The 12,305-nt window shown below is 36.9% G+C and overlaps 1 protein-coding gene across 1 annotated transcript; it reads left to right on the top strand.

Annotated features, from left to right (window-relative positions):
* The first annotated feature begins 6,420 nt into the window (after positions 1 to 6,420).
* Positions 6,421 to 11,475, top strand: LOC107779387 (uncharacterized). The gene is made up of 16 exons (XM_016599823.2): positions 6,421 to 6,684; positions 6,895 to 7,007; positions 7,110 to 7,218; positions 7,312 to 7,376; positions 8,428 to 8,466; positions 8,764 to 8,860; positions 8,977 to 9,064; positions 9,300 to 9,363; positions 9,450 to 9,526; positions 9,630 to 9,711; positions 9,950 to 10,029; positions 10,189 to 10,273; positions 10,354 to 10,422; positions 10,498 to 10,565; positions 10,640 to 10,688; positions 10,843 to 11,475. Exons 1-16 carry the CDS (start codon positions 6,615 to 6,617, stop codon positions 11,203 to 11,205), a joined length of 1,518 nt encoding a protein of 505 aa, XP_016455309.1. The 5' UTR covers positions 6,421 to 6,614; the 3' UTR covers positions 11,206 to 11,475.
* Positions 11,476 to 12,305: the final 830 nt, after the last annotated feature.

Raw genomic sequence — 12,305 nt, 5'->3', positions numbered from 1 at the left:
ATAGACTAGGAAGAAAGTAGAAAATTAATAGCCAATACCAAATCTCCCCCAATAAATTTGGTCTCTCCAAGAAGAAGAAGAATACGAAGAAAACAGTATTCCCACAAACAATCCACTGCAAAACGTTCACTCTACCCAACGCCTAAACTCTTCGATACAACCAAAGAACACAACCACTATGGAGTCGACACGTGTAATAAACGTGGCTAAACTAATGAAAACCCTAAACACTTGCATCCCAATTTGCTGCCAAATCCAAATCCTACCGACAGCTCTAACTTAGCTAAGCATCATAACTTTCATGCAAACAAAATGCAATCCACAAACGACAAGTCATAAATAACCCAATACACGGATCAACACTTGTCAATAGAGGTCGCCCAAATGGACATACCTATGGAAATAACTCATCGAACTGATTCTATATACTCCTACACGCCCAACTCACTCAATCATAAGCAATTTCAATCTTCCACAAAAGATTTGCAATCATTCTCCCCTTCAAATCAGCTTTCCATACCCCTTTTAAAAGATATCAGTCTAAAAGACAATGCCAAATATACTGCTACCCCTAAACAAACGGAATCGACTGGCACTACTAACTCACAGAGTGCCCATGAATTCTTTCCAACCTCCCACTTTGAACAATCTCAACAACCTCATGCAAATTCCAAACTTAGTGTATGTAACACAGCCACAACACCCAGACCAGCAACCAACTTCGTGGATCGAGCAGGGCCTCCGTGGTTAAGCCCTTTTCTTCTCAATGATAATAGAAGGGCAGGAAATCATGGTGATCATCCAGAACCCAAACTTTCTAGCCCAGGTTGTGACAGAGGGGATGAGAATGTCACTGGACAATTACATGAATCATTTGTGGATGGCCAACATTCTCGACCCACTGGTTCCGGCAGTAGCTCCTGCACTATACCACCCCATGCACAACCACTGGAATTTTCCCCAACACTTCAATCCTCTACTGAACATGAATCAAATGTTCGATCTTCCTTTCTTCCCACCCTAGGAGATAATAGAGATAAATCCGCTATTCTTTCCTTGGATACCCCAACCAGCTTAACATCAACCACATATGGGTGCTCCGATGGAACAAGCAGCAAATCCAGACCAGGAAGTGCAAGAAGCAGAAGAGGTGGTGATTCCCCACCCTCCGGGAAGAAGCTCCTTCACAGAAATCTCAACAATAAGAGATATAGCCCTTATGCTATTTCCGGAGAGGGAAGACAAAAAGTACGTACTCCGCTGCCTGATAGCTCTCCAAAAATGCTCAATCGAGATAACACCACCAATCACCACAGCCACAACAAAGTATGATGTCCTGCTGAATCCAACATTAAGGGACAGTCAGTTCAGGATGAGGGGAACCAACCCTAGTGAAGCCACTCTCCAAAACTATTCCTCAATCATGAATACACCCACTAGCATAATCATTTGGAACGTTAGAGGCGCAAATAATGCTGATTTTAGATGCAACTTTAGAGAGTTGGTTAACAACTATAATCCATGCATGGTAGCATTATTGGAGACCAAAATGGAGAACCATGCAATTCTTAGGGTAGACTTCAATTTTTTAGACCTAATTGAGATTCCAGCAGTTGGAAGAGCTGGTGGTCTAGTAATTATGTGGATGGACATCATGGTGGCTGTGGAACGTGTTAGGCAGACCGATCAAGAGCTACATGCCCTAGTCCAGATACTTCCCAATCATAACCCTTGGTATTTTAGTGCCATCTACGCTAGTACTTATGTAGCTAATAGAATAACTCTTTGGGAAAATCTTAGGTCTATTTTTGATCAGTACAAGGGCCTTGGTTTATAGGTGGCGACTTTAATGATGTACTGACTCAGGACAAAAAATGGGGAGGCAGGCATATTAGTAATAATAGGACTTCGAGATTCTGATCTTGTATAAATTACTGTAATTTAATTGATCTAGGGTTCAAGGGTTATCGTTATACGTGGTCAAACCATAGAAATAGGAGGCATGGACTTATCCTAGAAAGACTAGATCGATGTCTTGCTAATGAAGCCTGGTTAGAATCCTACCCCTCAGTAACCATAACCCAACTGCCCAAAACTTATTCCGATCATAATCCGCTATTAATCAGGCTAACAAATTCCATTTCTACCAATACTAACAAACCTTTTAGGCTAGAAAAATATTGGCTAAGCCACCCTAAGTTCAGTAAGGTTGTCAAACAAAGTTGGATAAATAGGAATTTCAGTGATGTAATCAATTTTTTTAAGACTAATATTAAAGAATGGAGTGCCCAAAAATTTGGAGATATTTTTGCTAACAAAAAAAGAATTCTGGCCAGACTAAGGGGAAACCAAATTTCACCTAGTTATACAACTAGCACGTTCCTTAGAAACTTGGAACAAATGTTACTCACAGAGTATAATAATACTCTTCGTCTTAAGGAGGACCATTGGAAGATTAGATCTCGTATTAATTAGCTCAATGAGGGCGATGTCAATACAAAATTCTTTCATATTTCTGTGCTCAATAGGCGTAGGCGCAACAACATATCCTTTTTTAAAGATAATAATGAAAATTGGATAACTGATCATTGCAAAATCATTGATCACACTCACAAATATTTCCAAAATGTATTCACAACTAATAATACTCAATCAGACTGGAAAGCTATAAAAAATGCGCATACTAACTTGCCAATATCGACCTCTCCTCACTAGACAGGCCATTAGACACTCAAGAAATCATCTGTATTGTCTATTCTTTCAAGCCACATAAGGCCCGAGGTCCTGATGGCATATACCCATTTTGCTACCAAAGATATTGGGATATAGTGGGTCCCTCAATTATCCAACTATGCAAGAAAATATTTGACAACACCAACATTCCTGATAAAATGAATCACACTTTATTGTGCCTCATTCCCAAATTCAAACATGCAAATAACCTCAAAAATTTCCGCCAATAGGCCTATGTAATACTACCAACAAATAATCACCAAAATTATTGTTAACCACATCAAACCTTTCCTAAATAAACTCATCAGCCCATGCCAATCTAGCTTCTTAAAAGGGAGGAGGGCATGTGATAATACTATTATTATTCAAGAAGCTATTAACCAACTTAAAAAAACAAAAGGGGTGAAAGGGCAACTAATAATCAAAATTGATCTAGAAAAAGCATTCAACATATTAGAATGGCCTTTTGTCTACAAGGCCTTAGCTTTCTTTCGATTTCCACTAAAGATCACTAACCTAATCATGAACTGCATCTCTACAAGCAAGATAATTGTCCTGGTTAATGGTACACAGACCAATTTCTTTGAGCCCACGAGAGGTATCAGATAAGGCGATCCTATATCTCTATATTTATCATCTTATAAATAAAATTGTTGTCTGTATGCATCAACCACCAAGTCGACCTAACTCTGTGGGAGCCCATCAAAATTGGGACCAAAGGACCTTAATTGTCACACTTATTTTATGCAGATGACCTAACATTTATGGCACAGGCCAATGAAAAACTATCAACACCATACACCATTCTCTAACCACTTTTTATTCTCTATCTGACCAAAAAATAAATAACACCAAATCCAAAATCCTCTTTTCAAATAACTGCTCACTTGCCATTAAGGATTATACAATTGACTTATTCAATATTAATCCAACAACTCAATTTGGTAAGTATTTGGGATTCCTTATTCTCAATAACAAACCAAAACCTTTCGACTTCCAATTTGTAATTGATAATATGCATAACAAGTTTTCAAATTGGAAAACAAACTTCCTAACTCTTGCAGGTCGCACAGTTCTAGCAAAAGCTGCCCTCAATGCCATTCCAAATCATACCACGCAATATATATCTCTTCCAAAAAAGATTCAACATCAAATTGATAAAATCTAGCGTGACTTTATTTGGAGTACAATTCCTCACCATAAAAAGGATCCACTACATCTCATGGGATGTTGTGACCCTTCCTAAAAAACTAGGAGGATTGGGAATTCCTAAAGCAACGCACAAAATCAAGCCATCCTAGCAGGATTAGCATGTAGATTATTCACCAATCCCTCGACAATATGGGCAAACACCCTAATTCAAAAATATAGTCCTAGAGCAAATGCCAAAACCACTTCCTTCATTTGGCAAAATATTTTGAGAGGGTATGAAACCATTACTAAAGAAATCTCATGGGTTGTTGGCAATGAGAATTCCATTCATTTTTATTATGGTAATTGGACTCCCAATACCCCCTAATATTCGATCTGCCATTCAAGGTCCTCTTAATAAAAATGATAACAACCTAACCCTCGCCCAGGTTTGGAGAAATGACCAGTGGAATTGGTCACAAATCTCCTTTGAACTCCCAGAGAATATTAAAATGATATCTCATTCATCTCTCTTTCAAAAAATCCAATGTCCATAGACATCCCCCATTTGGTCGCTTAATACAAATGGCACCTTCTCCACCCATTCAGTCTACACACCACTTCATCAACACCTCCAAATTGGCACTGAATATGACAGGATTTGGAACTTGATACCCTTAACAAGATCAAATTCTTTCTCTGGCAATGCTATAAAAATAGACCCTCCATTAAGTCTTACCTCCACCAAATTGGAGTCACTAACAACAATGTATGCCTAATATGTAGAGAAGCAGAAGAAACCATCACCCATATATTCCCCCAATGCATAGTTGCACACACATTTTGGAGCAGTAAGGGAATTGATACTAATGCTCTCCCAAATAACAAACAGTGGTTGTTATCAATCAAAGATCTCCCAATACCCGCTACCCATAACTGTATAACCCAGGAAGACGTATTCCCATTTGCAATTTAGAACCTGTGGTTAAATAGAAATAATAACTGTTTCCATAACCTCTCTAAACCTCTTAATGTCCAAATGGTTACCATACATACCATTGAATTTAAACTACTAGCTTGTAAATACACAAGCTCTACGCACAAAAAAACTATCCACATAAAATGGTACCCACCACCACCTCAAACATATAAACTAAATATAGATGCTTCTTTTTTGGGTAAACATAAGCCAAGAGGTATTGGGGGACTTATAAAGAAATACTCAAGGGGACATGATAGTAGGCTTTGCTAGCAAAGCTTATAACCCTACACATGCAGAGTTATTAGCACTTCATGCAGGGCTAAAGCTTGCAAATGATAAAGAATTAGCTCCCTTGGAGATTGAAACTGATTCGACGGATATAATTCAACTACTTGAGCACAATAGCTTCCCTGCCTACACTAACACTATCATTGAATGTAGGTGCTTGTTGAAGAAATTGGTGGTCCGACATAGCTTCCGTGAAGGAAACAAGGTGACACACTTTTTGAGTAAATTGGGCTCCAAACAACAACCTACTCCTACTATAAATATCTTCAACTCCCCATCAGACCTGGTCAAGAGGGCGATCCAAGATGACAAAGATGCAACACCTACTACTAGGCTCTTATCAAGTTTCATATGTAACAAACTAGCAATGTTTGAAAACCTAAGTGTTATTCCTACTATTAGTATTAATGTTGTAATGCCACCGTAGTTGTTATTAATAATATTATCCACTTCTCCAAAAAAAAAAGGAATAAAGCCTTTGGCAAAGGAATATTCTCGCAAAAAAACTACCTAGATGGATTTAAAGTGGAAAAAGCTTTGCATACGGTACCTCAATTGTTTGTAAATTCTAATTCTGGTCCTTGATTTAAATGATAAGCATATTTAGCCTTCAATTAAGCTATATATGTTTTTGGGAATCTTTATACAAATAGCCTGTGATATTCACCGTTTACTTTTTTTAGTCATATACATAGATTTTACATTGATTATATATATTATATATATAAAACATAAGTTATGCATATATTATATATTCATTAGCTATTTTTAATTTTAACGATTGGATAAGCGACTATTTGGATTAATTTTACTTAGATTATTTGTAAAGTTACAACTATATTACTCTCATAGATGGAGTAACAATGCAAACTAAACATACAACATGAGCAATTAAATGATATAATGGTTAATAGGAGTAATTCATTTAATTTGTGAATATTCGACAAGGGGGTTGCTCATATGGTCAGCACCCCCACCTACAAATTCAGGATAGTGGGTTGAGTAATTAAAGGAGCAATCTAACAAAGGGGATCAAAGAGCAGGGGAATTAAAAAAAAAAGAAAAGGAAATTGTGAATATTCACAAGCAAATGGATAAAAAAATGCACATTTCAATTAATTAAAAGTTAAATGTGTTTAACCAAATATCACGATATTTAAGGAACTAAAAACACAAATTTTCCAAATTAAATTTGTGACTATACTAATAATTATCGTATTATTATATTGAAGCATTATATATATATATAATACTGCAAAATTGCATAATTCAACCCGCGGCAACAAGGCGCCAGCGGGAAAAAATTCAAGTAAATTTCCCGCCTTGTCGGATTACAACCCTCGCGCCAAAATCCGACCTGCAGCATAGGCAATTAGGCACACTCATTCTTCTTCTCTACTCTATCCCTTTACAGCTCCGAAGAGTTTCAAGTGATAGAACTCATCCCCAATTGTTACAATCTGTAACTGAAGAGCTCTAAATGGAAGGATCAAATAAGCATCAATCTTTTTTCCAAGATATCAAATCAAGAGAACTTCACGGATTCCGAGGTTTCCCTCAAATCTCTTCTCTTCTTTATCTTTTTGTGTTATAAATATCTATACTAATTAGAGATAGATCTATAATTTAAACTCTACGAGTCCAAGAAAATTGATCAAGTATACCCACTGCTTTTTATGCTGAATCTGCCTATTGTCACTAACACGAGTTCATCAGTTTGATTTCAAATTTTTTCTGACTTTATCTGTGTACTTGTCCAGTTAAAAAAAGACCATATATCAGCATTGAATCGTCTGAGGTTGACCAAATTGGTGCCCTCGCTGTTGAGCACAATGGCAACACGCCACCTCCAATGGCCGTCTCGTTCTGCAAGGTTGGATCTATGAATCAAATGAGTCTCAATACTAATACTGCAAAATATATTTTAATTTTGACACGTTGGTAAGTCATATACTAATATTGTGTTGTTATGCAGACAAGTGAAAATTCACATATTCTTGCTGTTGCTGATGAGGGTGGCTATGTTAGCTTGTATAATACCAGGTTGAAATTTCCCCCTTCATCAACACACCAGCAAAATGCAGGTAAGTTGTTACTTAAAAATTCTTTCTTAATTCTGAATTTTGCTTTGATGTTATGTTTCTTGGACTTCTACCTGATCAATTTGCAATTTACAGAAAAATCTAAGATGTCAGAGTGGGTCGCTCATGAAAATGCTATATTTGATGTATGTTGGATCAAGGTACATCTCAGCTTCCAAATTAATTTGATAACCAAGATTTTTCCTCAGTGTTGTCAAAGGAAAAAGCTTTAAAAAAAGAGCTGCAATCTATACGGGCTGTATGCGTGTGCATGCTTTATTAAAAAAGGTGCAACGAAGAAAAACTAATATACACATATAAAATGCAAGAAAAAAGTAACAAGTTCTATCATAACGATTTCCTTAACAAATGATATATCTCTTTGCTGATGATGTTTATTGTTTAGTACTGCTCGATTCAAGATAGAAGTCATGGGCAATCCGTAGTGCCTTGCTTCCATTGAAACACAGCTTAAGTGAGGCGATGCATCCTCCCTGAGCTTTTCTGAATTTCCGGCCTTACCTGAAATGAGCCTTTGACTATCACTTACTCCTATTACTGAAAATTGGACATGAGTTAAAGCAACTAATAGAAACAATATTCGGGGAGCACCAAAAAGGTTCAGAAAAGAGAAGCAGTTTCGGGGCATTGCATCCTAAGAGGTCCACACTAAGGAGTTTAAATTCCAAGCAAAGACTGGGGAAGAAACGAATTGAATGCTCAAAGAGAAGAAAATAAGACAGTTTCACCCCAATCAGACATCCATGTTTTTATTTCTGTCCTAAAATGTATTACTATTAGAGTCTGAGTTTGATTTAAGAATACCCGAATCTTCAATCCGCATTCATCTTTTTTAGTTTTTGCAAGGATAACCTAAAATGAAGCCGTTCAGATATATTGGGTCGGATGTACAGTCAAACCTCTCTATAACAGCCTTGTTTGTTCCGAATATTTTTGTATGTTACAACGAATTGCTGTTATATAGAACATATATTATAACATAACATGAAAATTGGTTCCGGAAAAGCTTGGCTTTTATAGTGAAGTGTTGTTATATTGGGATGCTGTTGTAGAGAGGTCTGACTTTATTAGATATGTTGAAACATGAATAAAGGCATCTGCTAAACTACTATAGTTTCCATGTGTTTTTGTTTTCCTGCAATCGATTTTCAGTTATAGCTTGTTAACATGACATACATTTGATCTTTGCAGGATGATATGAATATCTTAACTGCTTCAGGCGATCAATGCGTGAGTAAATATCTGATATTTGTATGTAGTAGCAACTGAATTAGTTTTTGGTTGTTGTTTTAAAACTGTTCTATGTACTTTAAGGACAAAGCATCTGGTTACAGTAGCATTTGCATATTGACTGCTTGATTGTAGTGTTTATACAATTGTCTTTGATTAGAATTTCTGTGAAGGTTCACCCTTCTAAGTGGACTGTGATATTTAATTATGTAGAAACTTAACAATTCCTAAGGTCATTATACAAAGTTTGTATAATAATATCCATTACTTACAAGTAATCTTGATGTATGTGAGCAGATAAAGGTATGGGATGCACAAGAAAAGCAGTGTATTAGAGCATTAATGGGTCACACCGGGAGTGTGAAATCCATTTGTTCTCATCCTACGAATCAGGGTAGGTTTGTGCTTTTCCTACTTCTCTTCCTCGAATAACTCTTTTTCCCTTCCATACTTTCTTTACTCAAAGATATGGCATGTTCTGATCCCCACATGCGATTTGCTTTTAAATAGATATTATTGTATCTGGTTCAAGAGATGGCTCCTTTTCCCTATGGGACTTGAGGAGCTCGTGCAGCAGCAGTCACATATTTTCCATACCGTAAGTACTTTATTATAACCGTAAGATCAAAATGGTGATTAAAGAGCATTATCAATTGCTGTCTTGCTTCTAGTTTCATTCGCATGAGCAAAATTGGGAACACTTCTAGTATCTTTCCCAACTAAACAGCCTGATTCAGGTCAAAATAAAGCAAATAGATTACGAATTTTAAAAGACAGGTAGAGTTAGCAGCTTTAAAGTTTAAACCAGTTTCTAATATGTGTTCTTTGTTCAGGTCAATTGCAGCAGTCCACAAGGCTCACGTTTCTCCTCGTCAGCGGCGGGTTAAAGGTGGAAAGGTTTGTCCTCGTGAAGATATCCTTTATGACCCTATTCTATACTTATGAATGCACAATTTATTTCTTACTGCCAGAAATTATTTCAGGCTACTTCCATGAGCATTACTTCAGTCCTTTACCTGAAAGATGAGATCTCCATTGCTACTGCTGGAGCAGTTGACAGGTGTCTAAGAAAACTTGCAATGTTCCTCAAACTGAGCAAGCACTTCAAAGTGGGGTTTATCGCGTGATTTGTGTTATTCACTGCTTTTACTTTTAAATTTCAGTGCCATAAAGTTTTGGGATACCAGAAACCTGAAGAGTCCTATTCTCCAGGCATGCCCTCATCCTAATGTGTCATCCCATAAGGTAATGATAAAGTTAAATTGCCATGTTATGATAGGCTAGCGATGTTTTCTGTGACCTTCACAACATTGAGCAGCATTTTACAAAATTTTGTTTCATTAATAACTATGATTTAACCTGGTCCCTCCTTTATGATTAGGGATGCTAAGTTTGTTCGGTTGGTTTTAATTGGCAAATGATCCAACTCGTTCATAGTTTAGCAATTCTTGATTGATTTATAACAGCTTTCGATCTTGTTTAGGGAAAGCGATTACATGGAGTATCTAGTTTATCTCAAGATTTAAATGGCGTGTTTATTGCTGCTTCATGCATGGACAGCAGGTATGCCAATGTTCTGATGGGTATCACACGAAGTCACAATTTTCACCAGCTAATATGAAGACTACACCTATTATGCACAAAAAGAGAACCTAATATTCTCTCTTATTAAGCTTAAACATCTGATATTTTCTTCTTCTGTGGATCTGCGTGTTTCTTCAGAATCTATCTCTACAATGTGCTTCAGCCAGAAAAAGGGCCAGTGAAAACTTTCACAGGATGCCAAATTAATTCATTTTTTGTTAAGGTGAGTGGCATTGTCAATTTCCATGATCATAACTTGGAATATAAACTTCGTGGAACTAAAGAAGTTTTTGACAATTTCAGTCAGCGATAAGTCCTGATGCAGCTCATGTACTCAGTGGTTCCAGTGATGGAAATGCCTATATATGGCAGGTCAGTTTGGTAACTACAAAGGTTTTGACTGGATTCCATTTATGTGGTACTAACTCCAACGTACTCATGACTCAGGTGAACAAACCTCTAGCAGATCCCCTTATATTGAAAAACCATGATGGAGAAGTTACAGCAGTAGACTGGTAAGTTTGTTCAGTATTATTGATACTTGCCCTATAGCAAATCTAACCATCATCTGAATATTCTACTGCTACAGGTGCCCATCTGAGACAGGAAAAGTTGCTACAGCATCAGATGATTTCACGGTAAGCTGTACAGATGAGCAGAACATTAGCATGATCAAATCCATAATGTTAAAACAAAAAAGAATATGATGTTTGCTTTAGCTTATCTTTTGTTTGTGACATTGCTTGCTCAATTAAGATGGTTCCAATGTACTATTCTCAAACTCTTTGCCAGGTACGCTTTTGGAACATTCAAAGCAGTTGTTACTCAAACACAAGATCTCCATCGTCCATTCGAAGAAGAGTAATGGGACTTACTAACATAGAACGTCGCAAGCTGTTCGCTGATGAAAAACCAGTGAGCATCAAGAATGACTCTGATGACTGTCATTCAGAAAACTTGCCAAATTTAACTAAGACTCCTGAAATCAGCACACCAGAGTCACATAAGATGAAACATTTTCAGAGTTTTGAAGTTGAAGAGAACTTAGAGCGAACTCCAGAAGCTGCAAGCAAGAGCCCTTCTTCGGTTCTGAATCCTCCATCCTCTTTGAAGAGGACGATTAGAGATTATTTTATGCACAGTCAATCAGATTAACATTATACATTAATGATAGACTTCCAGTATATACAATTATACATACACAACAAGTTCAGACAGATTAGGAACACCTTTATTTCCATCCTCGCTTCTGGCGTCCAAGTTTTTGCTTTGTAAATTATTTACATGTTCTTCGTCCTTTTCTTAGGCTGTATCTGAAATGTAACAAAATTTCCTAGTTAATTTGAAACTAGTGTAATCTTCCTTCTGCAAAATAAATCTACTTTGCAAGAAATGAGATTTCAAATCTATTGAAGATATTATGAACATGTTGAGAATGTTCTGAATAGTTGATGTCAGATTTATCCGAGGAAAATTAAACTAGTACTCCCCTTAGCAATAGTAGAAGCGGAAGTGGCAGAATTGAGACGTTAGATGCAAGATGGATCAAGAATTTTAGATCAAATAGGGGGTAATGTACTTTTCTATTTATTACAATTCTCAATTGTGAGTGAGAATTTAGATAAATCTAAAATTTTCATGAATTTTAACTCCATATATAAAGATCAAACACAAAATATTTGATTATTGATTGTCACTTGTCACTTGCTTGTTTCAGCTGAAATGGACATTGGGATCTTTTTTAGTAGGGGCGGATAAATAGGCAGGTAATGTATCGAGGATGTGATAGATTCTTGAATGTTTTTTTTCAACTGAAACAAGATGGTTGATGTCCATGTAATTTTCCGCCCCGACTAAGTCAGCTGCCACTTTCCTCAAGGCCCTATATTCAGCCTCTGCTGAAGACAAGGAAATGGTAGGTTGTTTCCTGTTCTTCCAAGACATAGGACTTCCACTAAGGGTAATATAAAAATCACTAACAGACTTGTGAGAGATGGCACCAGATCCCCAATCTGAATCAGAAAACCCCACAAGTGACATATCAGCAGAATTAAAGAGCAATACACCCCGGGCAGTATCATTCACAAGATATCTTAAGACATGGATAACAACCAACATATGAGGAACCCGAGGTTTGAAGAAACCGACTTAGATGCTGAACAGAGAAAGAGCTGTCATGCTTGGTGTACTGCAAAAAATTAAACTTCCCAATTAACCTCCTATAGACACTTGAGTCAGAAACAAGAGTTCCGATA

The sequence above is a fragment of the Nicotiana tabacum genome, chromosome 3, assembly GCF_000715075.1.
Source record: "Nicotiana tabacum cultivar K326 chromosome 3, ASM71507v2, whole genome shotgun sequence".
NCBI lineage: Eukaryota > Viridiplantae > Streptophyta > Magnoliopsida > Solanales > Solanaceae > Nicotiana > Nicotiana tabacum.
The sequence above is the reverse complement of the archived record's forward strand: the minus strand, read 5'-3'. Positions and strand labels throughout refer to the sequence as shown.